The sequence below is a fragment of the Boleophthalmus pectinirostris genome, unplaced genomic scaffold (genome assembly GCF_026225935.1).
Source record: "Boleophthalmus pectinirostris isolate CB_2022bp ecotype Guang Dong unplaced genomic scaffold, ASM2622593v1 HiC_scaffold_14, whole genome shotgun sequence".
Lineage (NCBI taxonomy): Eukaryota > Metazoa > Chordata > Actinopteri > Gobiiformes > Gobiidae > Boleophthalmus > Boleophthalmus pectinirostris.
Genome location: NW_026571047.1, coordinates 23,321,451 through 23,348,321, shown reverse-complemented (window position 1 = coordinate 23,348,321; position 26,871 = coordinate 23,321,451). Strand labels below are relative to the sequence as shown.

The 26,871-nt window shown below is 39.4% G+C and overlaps 1 protein-coding gene across 1 annotated transcript in view; it reads left to right on the top strand.

Annotated features, from left to right (window-relative positions):
• Window positions 1–11,067: 11,067 nt before the first annotated feature.
• fam13c (family with sequence similarity 13 member C) overlaps window positions 11,068–26,871 on the top strand; it is a 22,516-nt gene continuing 6,712 nt past the window's right edge. The window contains exons 1-8 of the mRNA XM_055150385.1: window positions 11,068–11,293; window positions 18,879–19,146; window positions 20,702–20,834; window positions 22,583–22,664; window positions 22,810–22,876; window positions 23,661–23,781; window positions 25,165–25,248; window positions 25,970–26,065. Coding sequence (XP_055006360.1) covers window positions 11,080–11,293; window positions 18,879–19,146; window positions 20,702–20,834; window positions 22,583–22,664; window positions 22,810–22,876; window positions 23,661–23,781; window positions 25,165–25,248; window positions 25,970–26,065 — 1,065 coding nt within the window. The 5' untranslated portion in view covers window positions 11,068–11,079. The remainder of the gene's footprint in view (window positions 11,294–18,878; window positions 19,147–20,701; window positions 20,835–22,582; window positions 22,665–22,809; window positions 22,877–23,660; window positions 23,782–25,164; window positions 25,249–25,969; window positions 26,066–26,871) is intronic.

The following is a 26,871-nucleotide window of genomic DNA, read 5'->3' as shown; positions in this document are numbered from 1 at the left end:
AAATATTCAATCATTCATTTGTTCAGTATAAATTTTCACTCTGCCTGATGTACATTTTTTGGCCACTTGATGGCGCAGTGGAGCAAATGAAGCACCTTGAAGCATCGGCTCAAGAGTCGAGCAAATGGATGGAGCGCTTCAGTGCTTTCATGCGGCTTCATCTCGCATTCACTAGTAAACACCAAAGATAGCATGTTTAACTTTGATATATGATTTCCACAATTGATTCACACAAAGAAATTCTAGTCTTATTCACTTGTTTGTAAATATTTTTAACATTGATGGTGTGGGAACTTAATTATTTTTTTTTTAGTTGAACAGCACAATCCAATTAAAATTTTTATAGTCTTATATAATACAGACCGACTTGTTTTTCTTTGGCTTATAGTAAGGTTTGCCTAGACTCATATTTTCTATATAAACAAAGAAATATAGAAAAAAGAAATGAATTGAGTTTAAGTCCAGTTTTATAGTGATGATTTGTCAATTAGCAATTCAAACTAAATATTCTTTATAATGTTCAAAAGTCCTCAAAATGGAACCTTAAACAATAAAACTGAAACCCTTGAACACTGTGACGAGATGGTCAGTAGAGGTGGGACCAAGTCGTTTTGCAAGTCTCAAGTAAGTCTCAAGTCTTTGACCTCAAGTCCCAGTCAAGTTCCAAGTCGAGTCTTGAGTCACTGGCCCATAAGTCCAAGTCAAGTCCAAGTTGTCTGCTTTGAGCTTCAAATTATTTCAAGTCTTTAAACCAAATACAGCTTAGATTTTTGCAGTTTGTATGGCTTTTAAGATAAATTGTACTTAAAAAATTATAGTATATTTATATATGAGTATTTATAGAGTACATAAGAGTTGTACAAATGCAATTTTTTTCCTTTTTAAATGTCTTGGCAAGATCTTAGAGTGAATCATTACAGTCAAAACACAGAAAGAATTCAGATTTAAAAGTGCTTCTCAGGTCTTCAAGTCACAGGCCTCAAGTCCCAAGTCACTGACCTTCAAGTCGAGTCTTAGTCCATTTTATCAAGTCAAGTTTCAAGTCCTAAAAATAGTGACTCAAGTCTGACTCGAGTCCAAGTCATGACTTGCAAGTCCCAAACTCTGCTGGTTAGTGATGATAACTTTATTTTATCAGTGCACAAAAGCTGGATCATTTTTAATCTGGTAGCTCTTGCCTACTTGGAGCTTCATTGTGGTGAAAAACAGTAATTACTTTTTTTTTTTCTCTAAATCACAACTAAAATCACTTTTATTCAAATGTTGCATAGATTAGAGCAAGAACCATAACTGTAATAGAAATTAAATGCACAGCCCTGTCGCTACTGACTGATCACATTACTGCATTAAAGTTGCACTGCATAACTTTTCTGGTTTCTGCCTTGAAAGTCCCACAACATGGCATCAAACTCCACCATCTTTGCTTAAATGAAGAGTTATGGTGCAGCAACAGCTAAAAAAAAGACATAGGGAACTACATAGACCATGATCCTTTGCTCCATTTCAGTGCAGACTACAAGAAGAAATAACTGTTCTAAACAGTTTTAAGTCTTAGTTCTTTGGATTAAGTCTTGTCATTGCATTTTAAGAGAAAAAAGTAGCATATTCACAGTTTGAGCTGTTTAGCCTCCACAAAATACCACAATAAATATCGTACCGTGAGATGTATATCGTGAAAATATCGTACTGATAGATTTGGATATTGTTACATCTCTAATCGTGAGCTTTTCCTTATCACAATAAATATCGTACTGTGAGGTTGATACGGTGACGATATCGTATCGTGACACTTGGATATCGTTACACCTCAGTGATGACAGAGTTCGAGACTTCACTGTTTTGAGATTCCCCCATGCCCCAGGTTCCCAGAATTAGACGCCTGTTGGTTTTTGAAAGGGAAAAGTGGAATCTCAAAACAGTGAAAGGAGTGATCATCCTGTTTATGGAGCACAAAAGGAACACAAGTCAATCAAGTGGGAGACACATCTTTTCTTCTAAGTTTGATTTCACTCAGGACACCACAGTTGTCTCATACATGCAAAAGAACAAGAATGTCATCCTTATGAGTGTTGTAAAATTAAAAAAATATGCTCTTCCTGCTTTCTGAAACATTATATTTATATTTTACATATATTTATTCAAGTGGGATAATTTATTTAGACGTTTCTAAAAGTTCAAAATTTGGTATAGACACTTCTTGGTCCGGGTCAAAAGTCTGTAAAGGTTAAGCACTTTTAAATCTGAAGTATTTTGACTGACATCCCTAAAAGCATATCCCCAGAAAACCTACACAATGCATCTTTAAAATCTCTCACATACTTTTGCAAGAGTAACATCTGATTAAAACCCAACCGCACTTTGGGAAAGCTTGAAAAGGTTCACGTCGAATCACTTGCGTGCCACCAATCTACTTTAGTGTCAGTGTTAAATAAATGGGGCGCCGGTGTATGGGATGTTATTTTAGCGTCAGGGTTATCACTTAATACAGCGTAAAGTCTGTGGGGAGCCATCGTAACAGACACTTAAGAGACAGAGTGATTCTCGAGGCAGGACCAGTGTTCATCAGACTGGAAGAAGAGCGCATCTGTCAGTTCAATGGGACTTCAGTCAATAAGACCCCCATAAGGGATTTAAGCACAGTGTTAATGATACGCTTTTACTCACAGGGAAAATTCCATTGTCAGCGTTATGGATTGTGTTTACTGAGCGTACGCATTCATTTGGACTAAACAGCGATGCTAATGTACAGCGAGGTGGTTTGATATTATAAGCAGCGGAAGCCCGTGAGGCGTTTGGTGGAGAGGATGAGAAAAGGGAATTTGAAGAATGTAGTACGGCTGGTTGAAAGAGTTCTCTAAACTGGTGAAAGCACAATAACAAAATAACTCATGGCTTACTCATTTGGAAAGTTCAAATCAGGTTTTTGTGCTAAATGTTTTTCTATTTAGAACAAAAACATGATAAAGGCAGAAATTTTTACTACAAATTTAAGTCATTCTACCACTTTTAGCTCCATACCATCACATTGCATTATGATACAGAGCAAAATGTATATTCAAAGACTTATCAAAGGTACAGGAGCTCTACAAATCTGTGTGAAATGGACAAATGTGAATGATACACTACATCGATCTTAAAGCGACAGTCCAGAATTTTGGACATAGGACGTCATTTCCTAGTGAGCCAGAGTTTTGGAGACGTGTGGAGACACTTTTTAAAATATTCCATCCAGTCCTTGTATTTGAGTTTTACCGAGAGCAGAAAAAACATAAAAGATCATCTGTGACTCAGAAGCACTCACTTTGTACTGAAAATAAAATGATCCTTATCGGTGAAGATATCTCACTCTGATAGTTTTACCCAAATCTTTTTAACACTTTGCAGATATGAAATGAACTTATTTATTTACCAAGAATGAACTTATTTATAACTTTTAACTAACTTATTGACCTTATAAAATATGAATGTCTTTTAACTCAAAAAACATGACAGACCTGTTTTGGTGCTGTCTGTTTGTCTCCATGTAAGGTTAAAACCAAAACAACAGGCCTATGCGCTCCCTCGGAATTTCTGTCATACTTTTTAAAACAGTCTATTTGAATTCTTTAGGCCAAAACTATTTATAGATGTTTCTGCCGCTGCACAACTTTTTACGAGTAATACAGTCTGTCTAATTGTACAACTTTCTAATTTGTTCTGTGTAACACATTCTCAGTGTGGGCTTTGGCATAAACATTATGACTAATATACATCAAGTGCATCTGAGTCTCCATAAAGCCCTCGCATTACAGCAGCCATTACCACAAACAACACAGGGAGATGAGTGGGCGTCATATAACATAATGAACAAAGTATCCCACAGCTGAACATCTTCACACCTGCTGACAATGGAGCAGAATGACAGGTGCCCAAAAAATTCGGGAGACGTCCAGCTCTCCGATGTGGTTGTCTCCCAGCCAAGACAATTTGAAATGGAGGGAAGTTCTGGAGGACGCTGTCCCAAATGCTGTCTGCAAACCCGGAACTGTCTGATGAGTCCGGAGTGTGGGGGAGCTTTGCAAATCTTCAGCGTGCTGATTATATGTGGCATGTGTCAGCGTATGTTTGTCTGTAAATGTTCATATTCGTACATTTCAGTTTTAATATTCTCAATCTGTTTCTAGAAGATCAGGTATTTTATTAGAGACACAAAGGACTTCACTTTATACGTTTATTGTGTGTACGTCCAGTGCTTTTCATCACTGAGATGTTATTGTTACAGATTGCAGATACAAACATCAAACCCGACAACGTGATGTTCACATATGTGAAGGACGAGCCCCTAAGAGTCAAGCTAATTGACTTTGCAGAGGCCAAGAGAACCTCCCAAGTCAGCGGAGGACTCTCATCCAGCCGTATGGGTACAGGTACGAGGCAGGACTAACCAGGCCTAACCAGGTCTAAACAAGGACCAAACTCATTTGAACTTGATCTGATTGTGAGCTTTGTTTTCCGGGGCTCCTGAGATCACACTTGGTCTCCCATACACTGAGGCCATAGACGTGTGGGGGGTCGGCTGTGTCCTGGCCTTCCTTTTTTCTTGCTGATAACATGTTCCCGGTACATTGTGAGTACCGAATGTTAGAGTGCTTGGTGCACATACTGGGACTAACCCCAGAACACATGCTGCAGACTGGACTCTCTGGAAACAGCAAATCAAAATTTGTGAGTACCAAAAATTAAACAAACGGATTCACACACGTGTCAAACAGGAAGAAGATCTCAGCTCTGAGTACAGACATTGAGTACAAGTATAGACTACACGCAGATTTTCAGATGCTTTACATTTGATTTCTGTGGCGCTCCACATACAAAATGTTCGCTGCAAACTCAGAATGATTTCTGAGGCAGCCAAAGGTTTCCTTTTTCGTCCTTCCTGCCCATCACCTTCGACTTTCACTATTTTTCAATTCTGCTGGGAAGGGAAACAGTTTGAACGGAGAGTTGCAATTACACACATCTGCAGCCTTTTGCAATTAGTTTGCAAACTTCCATAGCCCGTTTTCCGCTGTTAGGACACCCAACAATCACACAATTACAATGTCCGAATCCCATAACTAAAAAATGAGAATATCAGAACAAGGAACAAAAGTGATATGGTTCAAAAGACTTGAAACGATCGGCTTTGACAATAGAAACATCCCACTGGGAAAACAAACATGGCGGTTTGATGCTCACTTTTTTGGAGGATCCTTCCGAGTATGCATTGTGTGATTACCGGAAGTCCGAAATTCATAATGCATGTATTGAACTATTGTGTAATTTTAGACACGCCCCTTTTTCCACAGTATGGTTGCTAGGTAAAAAATATGAAATTTGCTCTGTATCTGCTGTCCGTGTTCAAATAAAATGAGAAATCTTCATAATATAATTGCTAACATGCCATATGCACTTGTGCCAACTTAAATCTGTCTTTTATCTTGTAGTTTTAAAGTTATATTTATAGGTTTGATTTAGTGAGTCATTACCAAAACGCCTCCTGCTGCTAGAATAAAAAGTACATCAGATTTACTATTCTGTAAATCTGTAAATATTGTAATGTTGAACAAAATGTGTAATGTGTGTAGAATTTAGAAAGAAAACAAAAATATGTTTCTCCAACAAAATTATGAAATGTGGGGAAACCTGATGGCTGTGCTATACTTCTGATACTTCTGAATTTTTTAGTTTGACTGAGTTTTACAGAGGAAAACCTAAGAACCAAGTACGCACAGAAACGTGGCGCCATCTGCTGGAGAAGGAATACAAGAACCAGACCTCCTTATTCACAATATTCAAACACAGAACAAACAGAAATCCCCTTTTACAAAATATATTGCTTTTTTTGTTAGGCTTTTTTTTTTTTTTTTTTTTTTTTTTTTTTGCGCATAAACCAGGTGTTCTTTTTTGATGACCATGATCAGATTTGTGATTTATTGAAATTTCAGATAAATTAAAATTGTCTTTGATTTCACTTTTGAGTCTCAGTCTCTTATTTTTAAATCAGAATGAAGGTTTTCTTTACAAAGTCCCACTTGATTATTTATTTTCTGAAAAGTCATAAACCTGTCCTATCCCGGTCAGCTGACCCAGACCCCGTTGCTATGGTAACCGGTCTTGTTTTCAGGTTTTTCTGTCTTGTCATTTGTTAAACATGTTGTGCTATTCAGATAATTATCTTTTTAGCTTTTCAATAGTCTTAATAGTGTTTTTTTTAGCTGAGGTTTGTGCTTTTGTCTCATAAGAGCTCAGTTACTAAATAAATGTCTGTGAGCCCAGGCTCGTTGTCCACAGTACAAATACATAGGTACAAATACTCAGGTACAAATACTCAGGTACAAATACACAGGTACAGAGACACAGGTACAAATACACAGGTACAAATACACAGGTGGGCCCAGTCAAGCAGAAGTAAACAGCAAGGCCAAAAATTCAAGTTAATGCATCTGATATAAAAATGTATTCAACAGATACATATGTACTCTAGTTTATGAAACTGTTTACCTTTTTTCTGTACCATTTTTTATTTTAAAATTACACACATTTTAAACAGACCATGTATGAAACATGGAACAAAAATTATTTCCCAAATTTCAAAGACCTGCAAATCATGTAAATAAATGGATGTATTTCATCATATCTTGTGTTATTCCATCTTTGAACTGTTGATGAAGGTACATGATTTTTCAAAAAAAAAAAAAGTATTTAAAATGATAAAAATTTGCTTGGAAGGACTGACATATTTTATAGAAATAGTTTCCTTTCATTTTGAGGTAATATTAAAGTATTCGGAAGAAAAAAGCTGACAAATTATGCAAAACCATGCACCTTCTACTTGCTTACACAATTTTCCCTCCGTTACTTTTCCCTCCGTTATCATAACCTTTCTTAATAAAAAATCTCATTACTCAAAAAGTAAGAGGTTTTTCAACCTAATCTTGTACCATATGGTAGAAAACTATATGAAGCAAATATTCAAACCAGTTTGTTGAATATCGCAGGTTTAACTTTACCCTGTTGGAGTGTTAACTCTTTCCTACATTCTGATACTTTACTTATTTCAATAGTCCCTCTAGTTTTTGAATAAGAGCTATTTGAATGTAAAAAATCTGCCCGTTTCCCTCCGTTACCACTTTACCGGACCCAGATACAAATACACAGGTACAGAAACACAGGTACAAATACGACCGGAGCACCGTCCTCCATCTACAGAAGTGTAAGATTTTATTCCAGATCCATGCCTCCATAGCGTTTATCAGATTATTAGACTCACACGCAGCTGTACTCAAGTTAGTCTCGGTTCTGCACAAGTTTTATTACCCAGTGTTTTGTAGTTTCTCTTAGGTTAGGAATGGGATGCCTCGTGGAAGTTTATTAGAGCTGCCAGCTTGAAGGGCCGATGCATGGAATTTATTCTACATGTTTGTTCTTGTGTACTGTATGTGTGTGACATAAACATGCACGTGACATGAGAAAATCTTACCAGTGTTTTGCGTCTTGGGCAGTGTAGACGGAAACGCTACGGTGGAGCGTATGCAACTTTTCCACTCTGGAGGATGGTTTCAGATTTTTGTCTTTTTAAGCCTCCAAAATGCCGTCACCCTCTAAAGGAAAGGCACTTCCGATAAAATATTTTGTCATTTTTACACACAGGCATTCTTGTGTAAACAGGCCCTTAATATGATCTTGAGCTGTATCTGCCTGCAATGTTCCACAATACGGTATTAAACTTCTAGAAGATGCATTTAGGTGTGGGTTTTTATTGCTCAAAAATATCTATAAATAACAAAAAGCATCCTGACTGTGAGTGGGGTCACCTCTTTACAGATCTCACTGTGAACTGGCCCAGTGGAGAGGTTTAATGTCATACTTTCGAGCAGAGGTTGTTAGGAATTACTGGTCAGACCCAAATATGCAGAAACAAAGGTATTTATTAACAAAAATAGTCTTGGAAGGGGGGTAGGTTCCAGGGGAGGCAGGAGGGGTCCAGGTTGGCTGCAAATGCGAGGTATGTGGTGATGGAGGCTGACCAGAGGCTTGAGGAACAGGTGGCAACGGGATGAGGCTGGCTCCAAACGGAAGAACTGGGGATCGGACAAAAGAAACTGGTAAGAATCAAAAATCTTCAGAATGCTCGAAAAACACACAAAAACCCTGAGTTGTTCACCACTGGAGTGACGGAACGATCTGGCACTGAAGAGCAGGTCAGCAGGTCTTTTATGGCAGGAGATGATTGCTTGTTGAGGACCAGGAGTGGAGCTCAGCAGGTGTGTAACTGGGGACCCGCCCAGGAAACACAAAATAAGGACGGGAGAGAAGGGAAGAGGGATCAGGGAAAGGAGGGGTACGAGGAGCAGGAAGAAACCCTCACAGAGGTGGGACCAAGTCGCTGTTTTGCAAGTCTCCAGTCTTTGACCTCAAGTCCGAGTCAAGTCCCAAGTCAAATACAGGCAAGTCCAAGTTGAGTTTCAAGTCACTGGCCCATAAATCCAAGTCAGAACTAAGTTGTCTGCTTTGAGCTTCAAGTCAATAGAAGTATTTAAACAAAGCACCAAATACAGCTTAGATTTTTGCAATTTGATTTTTAAGATAACTTGTACTTAAAAAAAAAAACATAGTTTATTTTTATCTTAGTATTTATAGACAGTGTTGGGAAAGTTACTTTTAAAATGTATTCCCCTACAGATTACACACACCAAAATGTAGTTTGTAACATAATCCATTAAATTTCTTAAAGTAAGTAACGTAATCTGAATACTTTGGATTACTTGATATTGTCATGCTTTTTAGTTTAGTTCTGGTTTTAGTCCTGGTTTAGTCCTAGTTTAGTTCTAGTTTAGTCCTAGTTTACTTCTAGTTTAGTCCTAGTTTAGTTTTGATTTTAGTCCTAGTTTAGTTCTGGATTTAGTCCTGGTTTAGTCCTAGTCTAGTCCTAGTTTAGTTCTGGTTTTAGTCCTGGTTTAGTCCTAGTCTAGTCCTAGTTTAGTTCTGGTTTTAGTTCTGGTTTAGTTCTAGTTTAGTCCTGGTTTAGTCCTGGTTTTAGTCCTGGTTTATCCCAAAATGTGAAAACTGAAAATTACCGCCCTGTAATCCATTTATTTCAACAAAGTAACTGTAATCCAATTACCACTCACTGAAACAGTAACTGTAACTGAATACAGTTACTCATAATTTGTACTCTGATTATGTAACTTTAGTACATGTAATCCAACACTCCCCAACACTGTTTATAGAGTATATAAGAGTTGTAGAAATGTTAAATTTTCCTTTTTAAATGTCTTCACAAGATTTTAGTGTGAATCATTACAGTCAGAATAGAAAGAAGTCAGATTTAAAAGTTCTTCTTAATCACAGGCCTCAAGTCCGAGTCAAGTGCCAAGTCACTGACCTTCAAGTCCAAGTCGAGTCCCAAGTCTTAGTCAGTTTTATCAAGTTAAGTCTCAAATCCTAAAAATAGTGACTCAAGTCTGATTCGAGTCCAAGTCACGACTCGAAAATCTCCACCTCTGCTTTCGAACATTGCAGTTAAAGCAATGACATCTTAGAGACAAGTAGCAGAAAAGTTACACAGTGCACCTTTAAGATAAAAATAAACAGAACTGAACGGTATTATTACGAGTGCGTATCTGAGGGTGGATACAGATTGCTTACAGATTGTTTTGTTTACCACCAGAGGGTTAAACAGTGTCTGTGTGAGCGCGAGCACGTATCCCTCTCCCTTTTTATTCCTTCTTTTTTTATGAATGAGCTCTGACACACGCTCCCGGGGTGACGTCAGCGCGGGCCCCACCCCCAGTGATGCGGGAAAAACCTCACGACGAAACGGAGAGCGAGAGAGGAGCATCCCCGCGAGCGACGGCCTTCCTCTACCTCTCTCCACCCGTCTCTCTCTCTCTGTTCTTTCGTTCTTTCTCTCTCTCTCTCTCTCTCCCTCTCGCCCACACACACGCGCGCGCCTCCACCCCCCTTTTTCCTTTTTCACGAGGACCCGATGAGTAATCCGCCGAAGCGAACGACGAGCCAAAACACACCCTCTCCATCCGCCGTTTTGCGCGCAGCATCAGGACCACAGCAGCCGTCTCCAACCATCAGACGTGGATCTTTCGCGATTTTCCACGACAAAAACCCCAAATTACTTCTAGTGCATTGAAGGATTACAGTCTACAGCGAATCCAAGAGCTAATATCGCCAATTACGGGCTTTTCCCTTCACCTCGGCGCCGACTTTTTCTGGAGAACATCGACAGGAGAAGGAGAAGGAGACGGCATGGCTGCAACGGAACGGTACCCGGCTACTTCCAGGATAGCAACACAAGCTTCGTTTTAAGACATTTAAACGTCTATAACAGCGGGAGATCACTTTTTTGTCGTGTTTTGTGGTGTTTTTTTCTTCTTTTTTCCCCCCTGCATGTGGCGTTATATCAAAAACGTAGGCAGCCACTTTGACGTCAGCAGTGGGTTGCGTACTAGTGATTAAAATAGGATAGGCTACTTATTTTTACTAAACTCAAATCAATTTTTACTCTCTTTTGATATAATTATCTCATACAAATATTATATTATATATTATCCATTCACAAACAATTTTCAGATAAAACTGTACTGAGCATTGACTGGGTTATTGAGTTTACTTGAAATTGATTAAAAATGTAAAAAACGATGTTATTCTAGTCGTTTATTTGTTAAAAAGTACGTTACAATTTGCATGAAAATATTTACTAAATTTTATTATTGCTTTACTTGTATAGAAAATGCATTTTAGAACAAAGAATAGAATACTAGAATTGTTTTAATTGAGGCATAACTGAGTTTTTTTTTTTTTTTTTTTTTTTATTTACGATTGAGCTTACTACTTGTGTGAACTACAGTTTTGGGGCAAACCCTGCGTAATTTTTTTTGAATGAAATATACCTGCGACCAGCGACTAGTGGCCGACAGATAAAATGATTCTTTAAAGGCATTGAACTTTTTTTTTTTTCATTGACAATCTTAAACGGACTGCCATTCAAGGCCTGTCGAACCATCTCGGGAGCTGGCGAGTGTCTTGGTCACTACGTCTGGCATGTTCTGCTTCTGTTTGCAAAGTTCACTGCTCAAGCTCCAGGCGCTGGATGTGGAGGGGGGGTCCTCGCTGGGTCCGTCCCCAGAGGAAAGCCCTCCCGCTCTGGGCAGCAAAGACCAGAAGAGCCCCTGCAGCCCCGTGGTGGAGCTGGGAGGGGTAAAGGACGGGAAAACCATCGCTATGTGCCACAGCGTCGACGAGAACAGCCCGCCAGGTAAACGCACCTACTGTATGGAAAGAGAGGGAATGTTCCGCAGTGTGGCATTAAGCATCTATCCATTGGAGTGTTTTATTGGTCAAAAAAAAAAAAAAAAACAACATCTAAAAACATGAATTCTTACTACAAGCGGGGTCGTCTCTCCACTGATCTGACCTGTAACTTGGCTGTTTGTCGCCATGTGCCTAGGTAACACAAATGCCATACTGTGGAACATTCCAGGCAAAGCAATAACATCAAAGTATCAATATTGGTATCGCGATCTCCAACTCTGACATGGTGAAAATAAGTGCTCTAGTGACCTACTTACCCACTTCTACCAGTTGCTTCAAGAGCAGAACCAAATGGGAAGTTTAAAGGTGCATTGTGTAACTTTTCTGGTGGAGGGTCCGTCACTTATACTCAATACTTTTCTCCAAGGAGATGTTATTGCTTTGTCTGGAATGTTTCACAGTATGGCGTTAAATCTTTCTATCTTCATGGAGACCAAACCAGACCAATTTACAGGTCAGAATGCCGGATTTTCTAGGTGTTTTTGAGCTATAAAACCAGCTGTAATTGAATAAATTATAAAGTAGAGCTGTTTAATGTCATACTGTGGAACATTCCAGGTAGAGCAATGACATATCCATAGAAACAAGCAGGTGACCGGTAGCTTCATTCATCAGCCAGTTTCACTTAGTGGAAACCGTCTGACCTCACATCATTAGGATTTGTTCGCTTGATGGTAGACGGGTACTTTTTTTTTTTTTAACCAATCGCTGCTATTTGGTCATGATGTATGTAATGCTCCGCTAATGGAGCAAACTGGTATATTAAGCTTTTCCCAAATCCCGTAGGAAGAAGGACAATAACGTCTTTCCCCTTGATAAAATTCACCAAACATTCTCTTTGTTCCGGCTTTAAATCCTCGATCTCGGGAATCGTTGCCAACACAGAATGTCTGTCTTCGTCTACATTCATCTCAACTGTTTTGTTTACTGTTGTGCTGTACCACAAAATGGACCCAGACAGATGCTTGAGTTTGACGTCATGGCTTCACAGCTCTTCACTGATTGACCGGTGCACGATCTACAACTTCTGGAGTTCTCGCAAACTGTCTAATGTACTCTGAACCTTGACCTTGTGGCTGGAAAGAAATGAAATTGAGCGGAGGCACTAGGTGACGGGCCCTCCACCTGAAAAATTACACAATACACAAAGTAAGATCCAAGGAAATGTGTGGAATTTATTGGAACACCCATACAGAGGATTCGGAGCCTTCAGAATGCTTTATAGCAATTACTGAAATAATGCTGCTATCCAAATTTGTATCCAAAATCAATATATATGATTTTACATTATAGTCACTAGTCACTATAGTAACAATCCAAGGCTATTAATAGAAAGTTTGCTCATTTAAAGAAACTGATTTTAATAATTTTGTTTGGTTTTCAAGACGATTATCGAAAGGAAGCAGGATTAGTTGGTTTGAACCTAAAGGAACTCTCTCTGCAGTTGGAGGGTCTGAGCTTTCACGTGAATCATGACCTGCCTATATACAGACAAAGAATTGTTCCTTTTTTAAACAGTTAAAGAGCTCAGGCTGCATACAATTTCTTTAACTAGATTCTATTTCACAGATCTATAAAGCTTAAAGAGTCCACATTATGCAATTTTTTAATCTGTTATAATGTTGGTTCTTCATCACAAACAGACCTGGAGTCGTGTTTTGTTTAATTTACACATTTTTAACACACAAACCCTGCATTTTTAGGCTGAGTTCTTCTCTCAAATGAAACAAAACACAACTCCAGGTGTGTCTTTGAGGAGGTGACAGCATTCCAACATGGCTTAAAGCTCACAAGAGTAAATTTTGCGTAATATAGGAGCTTTAATGCCAATTGGAGGACAGAGATAGAGGCCACTCAGATCTATAGTCTCCAGTAGAGGTAAGATCTTAAGACCGAGCCCAAGCCCGACCCGACCCGACCCGAATAGGCCTAAAATGTCAATCATTACTTCGGGTCGGCTCGGGCTCGGGCTTCAAATAAATATATGTTTATAAAATGTATGCTAAAACGATGTGTGGATACTAAACTAAGGAATACTTGTTATAAAATAAATAATATGGATAAAACAGAGAAGTAATGTAAGGTAATTGCTATTTAACTACTAAACAGGAGCCGCAGAGCCAGAGCTCTGCGCACGTGAACGCCCCCTCTTAATTTAATAATCTTCCCCTCCGCAAGTCTGCATCTATTTTGACCTGGTATCCCCAATATGGAGGAGCAAGAAGTTAAACTAAAGGCAGGAGAACTGAAAAGACAAACATGCACTGGTAAGAGTGAGGTGTGGAAAAGCTTCAAATTGATTGTTGAAAATGCTACAGAAACTTGCGTTGGCTTCGCTGAATGTCGTCAATGTGGCGCTTTGCTTTCATACGAGAGCAAAAAGACTGGCACCTCGACGCTAAGCACTGCTCCTCTTCCCGAGTCCTCACAAATAAAATATGACATTTCGGGTTTGCTTCGGGCTCGGGCCTGCAAATCAAGTTAATTGGTCAGGCTCGGGCCGGGTCGGGTTTTAATACCCGCGGGCCGGGTCGGGCTGGATTTTTTAGTCCCGATCTCACCTCTAGTCTCCAGCAGCAGGTCTGAACATTCATATCCAAATCCTACAATACTGAACACACATTAGTTACAGAATCTGTGAATGAACCACAAAAACACAAGTTAATGCTATTTGGGAAGCGTGCCTATGTTCCCACAGCCTTATGTTCCCTCATTTCTAAGTTTTGTTTTTTCTTTCCAAAATTAGGCCGTTTGTTCCCACATTTCCTATATCGATTTGCGTCAGATTTTATTGTCATTTCTCCCAATTTGGTCGTCAGTTACACCCAACCTATTGTCCAGATGTAATGTAGAGGTCATAGTGCAAAGGATTCTAGGTTGAAATGACTCTGAATCATCTCTTTAAATGTCGTAAAAAAATAAAAATGACTTGAATTAGAGTTTCGGTTTGAGATAAAACTTAGAAAAAAGAAAAACCTTAGAAATGAGGGAACATAGGGCTGACCTCTGCTATCGTTTGGGACAAGGTGATATGAATTTTTGAGCCCATACTGACATCCAATTTTCTCTTTCAGCTGTAGATGAGATGTAACAATAACCAAAATATCGTGATATCGTCAAAGTTCTCACAGTAATATCGTGGACCATCACAATATATCGAATTACAAGTCTCTTTGCTTAAATTAAAAGTTATGAGGCAGCAATAGCTAAAAAAAACAAACAAACAAAAAAACAGAGGGAACTACATAGACCATGAAATAACAGTTCTAAGCACTTTTATTTGAATTTATTTATTTATTTATTTGGAGGATAAGCCGTCTCATTTTCGAGGGCGTCCAAAGGTAATCACAACAAGATGAACCACAAAAATTCAACAAAATTATCAAAAACAATTACATGGGTTGTGTAAATATTAAACCAGAGCATTTTTAAATGAAGGGACAGAAGTTAATGCACGAATCGATGATATTTATATTTAAGTGCGTGTTTTCCTATTTGTTTTTTGACTCTCGGGACAACAAAAAATATCTGATCAGCGTGACGTAAACTGTAAGAGGATCTGAATGGAATTAAATACTGTTTGAGATTCAGGAAAACTGAGATGAATGCATTTAAAGGTAAATAATAACCAGTGAAGTTGACATCTGGAGGACAGAGTGAGCCAGGACAGTTGGTGATACATCGTACAGTGGTGAGTTCTAGATAAACGTTGAGTGGTTGGAGGATAGAAGTTGTAGTATTTTGATAAATGTTATCACAGTCATCTAAAATGGGAAGAATTAGTTGTGAGATAATCTTTTTCCTAACAGAAAAGCTAAAACAATTGATGGACTGATAGAGTAATTTTAAGCAGTATGAAATTTTGTTTGTAATAGTTTGAATTAGGGGTGTGCAGAAATATTGAAATATCGATATATTGTATCGTTTAATGTGATGATACAGTATCGATATTGTGGGCTGCTGTATCGATATATATCACCAAGAGTCTTTTTGGTATGTTTTACTAAATTATTTTGTTACAGCTACAGTTTTGTTTATTGTTTAGAGGAAGGAAACTTGTTTATGTGACACATTTGACATTTTCACTGTTTTGATGATTAAAATGTTTGTGTTTCATATGAACTTTGCACAAGAAGTGGTTCAACAAAGACTTTAGTATCACAGCCATGATTTAGACATTATTTTTTATTGGACCGTATCGAACTGATTTGAAATATATTGTATTGAATTATATCAAATCGTAAGCTCACTGTATCAAGATATGTATCATATCGTGGCCTATGTATCGCGATATGTATTGTATCGGCAAATTCTGAATGATACCCAGCCCTAGTTTGAATATGAGCGCTGAATGAGAGTGAAGGGTCAAGCCATAAACCAAGATATTTAAATTTATCAACAGCTATAATTGGTGATGAATCGGTAAACGTCAAATTTATATCATTAACAGGAAAAAGACGGATTCGTTTCTGGAACAACATAAAATATGATGATTTTAAGTCTTAGTTCTTTGGATTAAGTCTTGTCAAGGCATTTTAAAAGGAAAAATTCAGTTTCGTTCGCAGCCTCCACAAAATATTGCAAAAAATATCGTACTAAGAGATATTCTTACATCCCTAATCGTGAGCTTCCCCACGATATCGCAATACATATCTTACCGTGAGGTTCATACCGTGACGATATTGTATTGTGAGACAATGGATATCATTACACCCCAAGCCAATAAACTATATTTACTGTTACAACACTAAGATTTTTACAGTTGTATATTTAAAGGTGCATCGTGTAACTTTTCTGGTGGAGGGTCCGTCAAGTGCTTTTCTCTATGGAAATGTTATTGCTTTGTCTGGAATGTTACACAGTATGGAATTAAAGCTTTCTATCTTCAAACCAGGCCAGGTTACAGGTCAGATCTGTGGAGAAGCGACCCCGCTCACAGTCAGAATACCTATTTTTCTAAGTATTTTTTTAATCAATAAACCCACCTGTAATTGAATAAATGTAAGGTAGACTTGTTTAATGTCATACTGTGGAACATATCCATAGAAACAAGCAGGTCATGAACCCCCAACCGAAATGTTACGTAGGGCGTAATTGCGTAATTGGTCCATTCGAAAAGACAAACTGGGAATGACACAGAGACAGGGCCGATAACTAATGATCTCTGGGCAAACTCTCCGATATCACTGGTGCCGATACTGGAACTGATATATCGCTCATCCCTACCTCATATTCATTAAAGATGCATTGCGCAACTTTTCCGGTGGAAGGTCTGGCATTAAACACATCCATCTGGCATTTATTCATTCCAAGTGTTTCTGTTGCTCAAAAATACAATAATTCCTTCTGTGAATAGGAGCGACTCTCCACAGATCTGACTTGTAATGTAGCGTAGTGCTGTCTCGTCTCCCTCATGATTGATCAGTTTTAATGTATACTGTGGAACATTCTAGACAAAGCAATAACATTTCCATGGAGACAAGCAGGTGGCGGACCCTCCACGAGACATGTTACGTAGTGCACCTTTAAAGCACTGGAGCCCGTTCATGGTTTTGTCTCTGTTTTTTGGTTGGTGGAGGGTGTGTCTTCTCCTCTCCGCTCTTCTATTTTTAGCTCAAAGACAGTGGGCACGTGAGCTCAGTCTGGCTCTGCAAAACTGGTGACGCATCTTTTTTTATTATTTATTTCATTCACTTTTATTTTTTTTTATTTTTTTAGAACTGAACTATTTTTGTGCAGTCAGACTTAGCACTAAATCTAGTATAAAGAACCCAAACACAGCTCATTTTGGAGTTCAATGGATGTGACGTTTGTTTTGTTTTGTCACAAGATGATGATGACGTGACTGTTAAAGGTCCTATATTACACAAAACAGACTCTCATGAGCTTTAAGACATGTTATAATGTTGTTTCCTTCTCAAAAACAGACCTGGATTGTGTTTTGTTTCATTCATGCATGTTTGAGTAACACTTTATAATTAGTCTGTTTCAGCGGTTTTCAATAAGTGAGTCCCACCTGCCCTGGGGGGCGCCAAAGAGCCAATGAGGAGGCACAATATGCAGACTAAACAAGGACTGATCCCCGGACTGAACCAGGACTAAAACAGGACTAAACCAGGACTAAACCAGAACTAAACCAGAACTGAACCAGGACTGAGTGTCTGGATGGGCCAGAGGTGCACCCGCGTAGACCATGGGGTGACCGCAGGCGAAAGGATCAGGACAGAGCTCCACGCCCCACAGGGCTAAGCTCAGCCGTCGCCTGATCACACTTTGCAGACACCCTGCTCCACAGACTCGGGGTTCTCCCTCTCTCTCTGTCTTTTTAGATTAGACCTGGTTTAGTCCCGGTTTAGTCCTGGTTTAGTCCTGGTTTAGACCCGGTTAAATCCTGGTTTAGACCCGGTTTAGTCCTGGTTTAGTCCTGGTTTAGACCCAGTTTAGTCCTGGTTTAGACCTGGTTTAGTCCTGGTTTAGACCCGGTTTAGTCCTGGTTTAGTCCTGGTTTAGACCCGGTTTAGTTCTGGTTTAGTCCTGGTATAGTCCTGGTTTAGACCCGGTTTAGTCCTGGTTTAGACCTGGTTTAGTCCTGGTTTAGTCCTGGTTTAGACCCGGTTTAGTCCTGGTTTAGTCCTGGTTTAGACCCGGTTTAGTTCTGGTTTAGTCCTGGTTTAGTCCTGGTTTAGACCCGGTTTAGTCCTGGTTTAGACCCGGTTTAGTTCTGGTTTAGTCCTGGTTTAGACCCGGTTTAGTCCTGGTTTAGTCCTGGTTTAGTCCTGGTTTAGACCCAGTTTAGTCCTGGTTTAGACCCGGTTTAGTCCTGGTTTAGACCCGGTTTAGTTCTGGTTTAGTCCTGGTTTAGACCCGGTTTAGTTCTGGTTTAGTCCTGGTTTAGTCCTGGTTTAGACCCAGTTTAGTCCTGGTTTATACCTGATTTAGTCCTGGTTTGGACCTGGTTTAGTCCTGGTTTAGACCCGGTTTAGACCTGGTTTAGACCTGATTTAGTCCTGGTTTAGACCTGATTTAGTCCTGGTTTAGTCCTGATTTAGTCCTGGTTTAGACCCGGTTTAGTCCTGGTTTAAACCTGATTTAGTCCTGGTTTAGTCCTGATTTACACCTGGTTTAGTCCTGGTTGAGACCCGGTTTAGACCTGGTTTAGTCCTGGTTTACTCCTGGTTTAGACCCGGTTTAGACCTGGTTTAGTCCTGGTTTACTCCTGGTTTAGACCCGGTTTAGACCTGGTTTAGTCCTGGTGTCCTACTAATGATACTAATGAAATGGCTAACTAATGCCTTTTAATGGGTAGGACACTGGGGGGGTTCTACGTGTGTCTCTGTGGCTGAATGTTCAGGAATTTCCATCATTACACAATGCACCATTTGCAAAAAAAGATTTAAGACAGTCTGAAAATGCAAGAAAAAGTCCAACATGGATTTAAACAGCACATTTTCAGGAGCCTGTGATCATGGTTCAAGCACAAGGTATCTTCTTCGATAAAATAATCTTTGTTTTGTCTGTGTGATCCCCAGAGCTGCTGAGCGTAGTCTCCAGACCCTCCTCCTCCCCCCGTCACCAGCCTCTGTCCTGTATCCAGACTGAAGCCGCCCTGAGCCCTCACCCCTCGCCCCTGTCCCAGCGGAGCAGCCCGCAGGAGGGGGGTGGGGCCCTCCTGCAGCAGCTGGCCGGAGGTCCTGGTCCGGTGCCGTCTCCGCGCTGCTCCAGCCTCACACACAGCCTCAGGTTCAACTCGGACCCAGACATGGCCCCCTCCCCTCCCTGCAGCCAACAATACATGCTGTGAGTGACATTACTGGGGTTCAGAAAGAGGGGACTGTATAGAACTAGAAATGAATGTCTAGATCTATGATAAAAACACTAAAGAGGTCAGAAAAAGATGAATTTTCAGTTAGGTTAAAAGTCCTATATTACGTGAACTTGATTCTTGTGAGGTTTAAGCCATGTTAGAATGTTGTTACCTCCCCAAAAACATATCTGGAGTTGTGTTTTGTTTCATTCACACATGTCTGAGTACCATATTTTTCGGACTATAAGTCACACTTTTGGGTGGTTCTGCAACTTATACTCTGGTGAGGCTTGTATATTAAAATTTTCACACTGACAGTCGCGAGAGGTTCTAGTCTTGTGTGTCAGTATCTGCTGCTCCTATTACTCCTGTACCACTGTCACTTCACTCTACTGCACAGGTCTCCTACAGAAAGAGCCACTGTCCTGTATGTATCATGTCAGTCGATCTCAACATTACTTCTGTACCACTGAAAATTTAAAATTTAAACAAACTTAAGACAACTGAGAAGACAGAACACAAATGCTCCCAAAAAGAAAATCATATTTTGCAGATTATAAACTGCAAGTAGCGAAATATTCAGCCGAAAATGGTAACTGAGCAGCAGAAAGAAAGTTTGGAGTGAGTGAGAAACCTGTGACACCGGGAGGATGCACCATGAAACTTTTCTGGAAGTCACTGGATGGATCGACAAAGCCTTCAACTGAAACCATCCTCTCGGGATTCAGAAAGGCCAGAATAATTCTAACTGGAACTGATGCTGAGTCTGACGACAGCTGCACAGAAGAGGAAGCAGCGCTCTGTTCAATGGAACTCAATGGATTCAGTGATTTGGAGTGAGATGGAGAGTTTGTTAAACTTGTTCTGTTCTGTTGTTTATGTTATAGTTTAATCTGAAGAACTTTTCACATGTGACGTTAACAGTCTGTTGTTCTCTGTTCTATTGTTATTACTAGAACTTGACTTTCAACAGGAAATGTCGGTTCCTGGTCTCTGATTTTATAAAATAAATTTCCCCCAAAAAGTGCAACTTTTAATCTGGTGCAATTTACTATTTTTTTTTCTTCTTCATTACTCATTTTTTGGCTGGTGCGACTTATACTCCAGAAAATACGGAAATACTTTATTATTAGTCTGTCTACATCTGCAAAGCTCAGAATGCTCTTTTCCATCTTGTGATAGTTTTCGAGTTCACAGTTTTACCTTTTATTCAGTATAGTTTGGCAATTCCAAGGCTCATATTACCCAGATGATTCTAGTGAAGGTGTATGGACATCACAAGGTGGAACAGAGTGTTTTCAGTTTGAGAGAAAAACTCAGCCTAAATATGCAAGGTTTGTGTGTTAAACATGTGTGAACGAAACAAAACACAACTCCAGGTATGTTTTAACGAGGAAACATTATAACATAGATCAGAAAATATCTTAATATGGACCTTTAATGTTAATGTTGAATATCCAATATAATATCAATATAAATCCAATACATTATTATGATAAAACACAGTGTACTTTGTCTCTGAGTTGTTTGTATTTGTTTTCGGTTCAGGAGTCGTGGTCGGAGTGAGGTCCATGAAGACTCCGGACCCCCCTCCATCCAGTTTCTCACGCGACACATTCAAGTGCTCAAGAGGAGAGTGCGGAGATTTGAGGAGCAGTTTGAGCAGGAGATGAAATACAAGGTGAGTATTTGAACATTAAAGGGAAATATAATACTTGACCCAATGTTTTAAATTGGTTTATTTTAAGATGCTGATGTTAGTGTTATTACAATACTATAATTTCAATCTGATTTAGACAAAGAAAAGACTTGGTACTGATTTTGATGATAAAAATGATAATAACACCATAGAATGTAATTTCCAAAACAAAAAAAAATAAGTTTTTCTAAAAGTATCTACTATCACTAACTGGTCTTATGCTATTTCACGTCAAAGTTGTATGCAGCTGAAATATTTGTATTACTATATTACTATATTTCATTTTTACTTACTTTTACTTAGCCCCCCTATGCCATGCGGACCTCCTGATCCTCCCGTGCACCGCCTGAACTGCGCCTCCTCCCGTGTTTCCTGTGCCTCTAAACCAGAACTAAAACCAGAACTAAAACCAGAACTAAAACCAGAACTTAAACCAGAACTAAAACCAGGATTTAAACCAGGACTTAAACCAGAACTTAAACCAGAACTTAAACCAGGACTAAACCAGCATTAAACCATGCCGCACGTCACCAGTCGGTGAAAATATTGTCCCAAAAAGAGTCCCCCGTATTTCCCATGCCTCTAAACCAGAATTAAAACCAGCACTAAACCAGGACTAAACCAGGACTAAACCATGCCATGTGTTGCTGATCCGTGAAAATATTGTCACGAAAAGAGCCCCTCATCCTCCCTGTTTCCCATGCCTGTAAAACCAGGTCTAAAACCAGGACTAAACCATCCCGTGGGTCACTGGTCCGTGAAAATATTGTCACAAAAAGAGCCCCTCATCCTCCGTTTCCAGTGCCTCTAAACCAGGACTAAACCATGCCATGCGTCGCTGGTCCTTGAAAATATTGTCCCAAAAAGAGCCCCCCCTCCGTTTCCCATGCCTTTAAATCAGAACTAAAACCAGAACTAAGACCAGAATTAAAACCAGGAATAAACCATGCAGGACATCGCCGGGACCATGAAAATATTGTCTCATAAAGAGCCCCCCGCCCCCTCCTGTTTCCCGTGCCTCTAAACCAGAACTAAAACCAGGACTAAACCACGCCGCACATTGCAGGTCCCTGAAAATATTGTCCTGAAAAGAATGAACATATGGTCCATGATGCAAAAAAAGGTTTGTGGATCACTGCCTACCTCTTGTAAAGAGTTAAACTGCAGCATCTCATCCATATTATCCATAGAAATTGTCCTCCACAAATAATGACAATTATTATTACTAATCCAATCTGGGGCCTTCTTTAAAAGTAAAAAGATGAGAGTAGTGCCTAACGTGTGTCTGTTTACATGTGAAGCTGCAGATTAACAATAGTGACTCTATTTCCCGTGCACTTTATCACCAAACTTTTATGCTTTAAAAAGAAGTTCTGCACCATATTTCACAAATAATAACACAGTTTGGACTTGTATATGAACTAGAAGTGCAGATCTTTTGAACAGAGTCTCAAAGCGAGTGATTTTACTCTAGACAGGAAACAGCTGACACGATCGAGCTCACAACTTTATATCCCGCTGCAGTCTTTGCGATCGGAGATTTTAAGTCTCATAAGATTCTCCTTGTGTCTGTAGTGCACGCTTCTTGTTGCACGTTTAAAAAAAAAATTTAAGACTGAAAAATCCTGTAGTGTGTGGCACCTTTAGATCAATATGGTCATAAAATAATAATCCACCGGTATCACAGATTATAATATATATCTGCATATGTTTTCTGTGTTTTGTTTCAGCCGTCTCACAATGACAAATACTCCAACCCTGAGATCGTGGGAGTCATGAATGAACTGGCCAAAGCGCGGAAACAACTTAAAGGTGACGTGTTATATTTTGTACAAGTAAAATAAATATAAATGTGCTTTTATAAACAGGCTCAAATAAATAAATAAAGAAACTGATTTTTTCCCCCTGTTCTTTACTGAATTAGAGTTGTTGTTTTCTTTTTTCTTTTTTTTTACAGAGTTGCGCCTCAGACAGTCAGTCTTCGAGTCAAAGGAAGATGAAGGACAAAGCGGTGATGTCTGCAGGTAAAATCAACTTTCAAATATATGAAAGAAATATTATTAACTGAGAAAACTGACCTCTCTGCCGTACTCTACTGCCATACACTACTGCCGTACACTACTGCCGTACACTACTGCCGTGTACTACTCCCGTACTACTCCCGTACTGTACTGTAATTCAAAACCTACTGTACCTTTTTCGATGATCCTACTGTGTAATAAATAATACAATTTTATTCATGTTGTTTTTATCGTGTTTATATCCTGTAAAGAGACTTTAGATGTTAGAAAAGTACTTATAAATAAAATGTAGTAGTAGTAGCAGTAGTAGCAGTAGTAGTAGCAGTAGCAGCAGTAGTAGTAGTAGTATTAATAGAAGTAGCAATAGTAGTATTAGTATTAGTAGTGGCAGTAGTAGTAGTAGTAGCAGTGGTAGTAGCATCAGTAGTAGTTGTAGTAATAGTAGTAGCAGTAGAAGTAGCAGTAATACTACTACTGCTATTAGTAGTAGCATCAGTAGCAGTAGTAATAGTAGTGGCAGTAGTAGCAGTAGCATTAGTAGTGGCAGTAGTAGAACTTATCTCCATGTAGCTCTGTGGAACATTCTTCGCAAAACAATAACAATAGAGACAAAAGTGACAGACCCCCATGAGAAAAGTTACAGAGTGCAGCTTTATTACTGCTAACTCTTTATATGTGTGTATGTCAGTATTTGTATCATAAGTCAAAATAATTTAATGACAAAAACAATAAAAAAAAAAAATAAATAAAAAACAGAGTGAATGGAGTTGTTTTTATCTGATTGCAGGTACGGCAATGGTCAGCAGGGGGCGACAGAGCACAAACCCACTCTGGATGAAACCGTGGAGTCTCTGTTCAGACGATTAAAAGAGAAGAGACAGAGCCTGGGCCTGCCTGAAAACATGAAGGTCTGAGTTTGGAAACATTTAAATTAATCTTAAATTTATACACAAAACACAAAACAAAACTGGATAAAATATGACTGTTATGTTATGAGGATTATACCAAAACTAAAACAAAATTAGACCAGGACTGAACGAAAACTACACAAGGATTAAACCAGGAGTAAACTACATCTAGACCAGGACTAGACAAGGACTACACCAAGACTAGAGCAGGACTAGACCAGGAGTTAACTAGCAGTAAACTACATGTAGACCTGGACTAGACCTGGACTAGATCAGGACCAAACCAGGAGTAAACGACATCTAGACCAGGACTAAACCACTACAAAGCCAAGACTAGGCTGGGAATAGAGCAGGAATAAACGACATCTAGACGAGAACTAAACCAGGACTAGACCAGAGCTAAACAAGGACTAAACCAGGACTAGGCCAGGACTAAACCAGGAGTAAAGTACATCTAGATCTGGAGTAAACCAGGACTAGACCAGGATTATACCAATATTAGACCAGGCTTAGACGAGGACTAGACCAGGACTAAACCAGGAGTAAACTACATCTAGACCAGGACTAAACAAGGACTAGACCTGGACTAAACCAATACTAATACTAGACCAGCACTATACCAGGACTAGACCAGGATTATACCAGAACTAAACCAAAGTTAGACTAGGACTAGAGCAGGAATAAACTACATCTAAACCAGGACTGGACCAGAGCTAAATGAGGACTAGACGAGAATTATACCAGAAATAAACCTGAACTAGACCAGGACTAGGCCGCAACTAGACCAGAACTAAACCAGGACTAGACCAGGACTTGACCAAAGCTAAACAAAGACTAAACCAGGACTCAACCAGAGCTAAACAAGGTCTAAACCAGGACTCAACCGGAGCTAAACAAGGACTAAACCAGAATATACCAGGACTAGGCCAGGATTAGAAAAGGATTATACCAAAACTAGACCAGGCCTAGACCAGGACTAGACAAGGACTAGAACTGGACCAAACCAGGAGTAAACTACATCTAGACCAGGACTAAACCAGGACTAAAATAACAACAAATCCCTCCATATTTCCATACAGTTATGAACAATTACAACTGTTGACATGGCAATTAACAAAACTAAATACTATTTTCCCAAAATGGCACCCACAGAAAAAGTCCCTTCATAGGTCTTAATATTTTGTTCCTGTCTAGTTCATTGTATTTTAAAGCTCCTATATTACACAAAATGTACTCTTGTGATTTTTAAGTCACATTATAATGTTGTTACGCCATCAAAAACAGACCTGGAGTTGTCTTTTGTTTCAGTTTCATTTTGACTGATTTATTATTTATTTTTTTCTTTTGGGGATTTAAAATGTTTTTGTGTTTTGTTTTGAGCAGGAGATGACGCAGGCGCAGATGGTTTTGGAGAAAATCACCCTTCAGAAATGTCTGCTGTATTTTGAGAGTCTCCACGGGCGACCGGTGAGTTTGATAAGGACTAGATCAGGACTAGACCGGGACTAAACCAGGTCTAGACCAGGACTAGACTGGGACAAGACCAGGACTAAACCTGGTCTAAACAAGGACTAAACCAGAATTATACCAGAACTAAACCAGAACTAGACCAGGACTAAACTAGGACTAGACTGGGACTAAACCAGGACTAGACCAGACCTAAACCAGGACTAAACCAGGAGTAAACTAAACCAGGACTAGACCAGAATTATACCAGAACTCAACCAGAACTAGATCAGGACTAAATCAGGACAAAATTAAACCAGCACTATACCAGGACTAAACCTGGACTAGACGAGGACCAAACCAGAAGTAAACAACATCTAGACCAGGACTAAACCAGGACTAAAACCCGGGACTAGACCAGAACTAGACCAGAACTAAAAAACATGACTGGAACAGGATTATACCAGAACTAAACCAGAATTACACCAGGATTAAACCAGGACTAAATCAGGACTAGACCAGGAGTAAATCAGGACTAAAAACCATGACTAGATCAGGATTATACCAGGATTGTACCAGGACTAGACCAGGAGTAAACAACAATTAGACCAGATCTAGATCAGGAGTAAATAACATTTAGACCAGGACTAGACCAGGACTAGACCAGGACTAAACCAGGACTAAACCAGGACTAAACCAGGACTAAACCATCCTGTTTTCATTGTGTGTGTGTTTGACTCAGGGCACAAAGCAGGAGAAGAACCTGGTGAAGCCGCTCTACGACAGATATCAGATGATCAAACACCTCCTGTGCACCAGCCCCACCTTCTGGACAATCGTGAGTTTACACATACAATTATTTACACAGAAATTCATTCATTCATTCTGCATTTTTCTGAACATGGCACCTTTAAAAATTAATTCAACTAAGAACAGTGTTGGGGAGTAACGGATTACATGTACCGCCGTTACGTAATTAGAGTACAAATTATGAGTAACTGTATTCCGTTACAGCTACTGTTTCAATGAGTGGTAATTGGATTACAGTTACTTTGCTGAAATAAGTGGATTACAAGGCGGTATTTTCCTGTTTTCACATTTTGTGCTACATCCCATTTATTTATTTTTTTATTTCGGTAATTTCACTCATTGCCGGAAACCCACACAGAACGCGCAATAAGAGCGATAGAAACGTCATGTTAAAGTTGGCAGTGTCAGTCACACAGTGGAAGCAGCAGTGCATTGGTAAAAACGCATTTGTGTCTTGGAAATTCTTCTCCCGATGTGAGATATATATAAAAAAAAAACAAATATAAAATCGCCTACAACTTAAATGTGAAACTGGAGCAATGGTGAAAACAACCTGCATAGACTCATAATATCTGCACTACTGTCCTATAATGACCTGCGACATGAGTGGACACGCACACAAACACACACAAACACAAACACACACACACAAACACACACCTTCATCATCGTCATCAACCTGAGAACCCGCGGACCACGTCTCCTTCCGTAGTTACAGCGCGGACACCGCCGTCTCGTGCGCCGCGTGTGGACCGTGTTTTCTCGCGTAAACCGCGCTTCCTCCTGTGCGCCTCTAAACCAGAACTAACACCAGGACTAAAACCAGGACTAAAC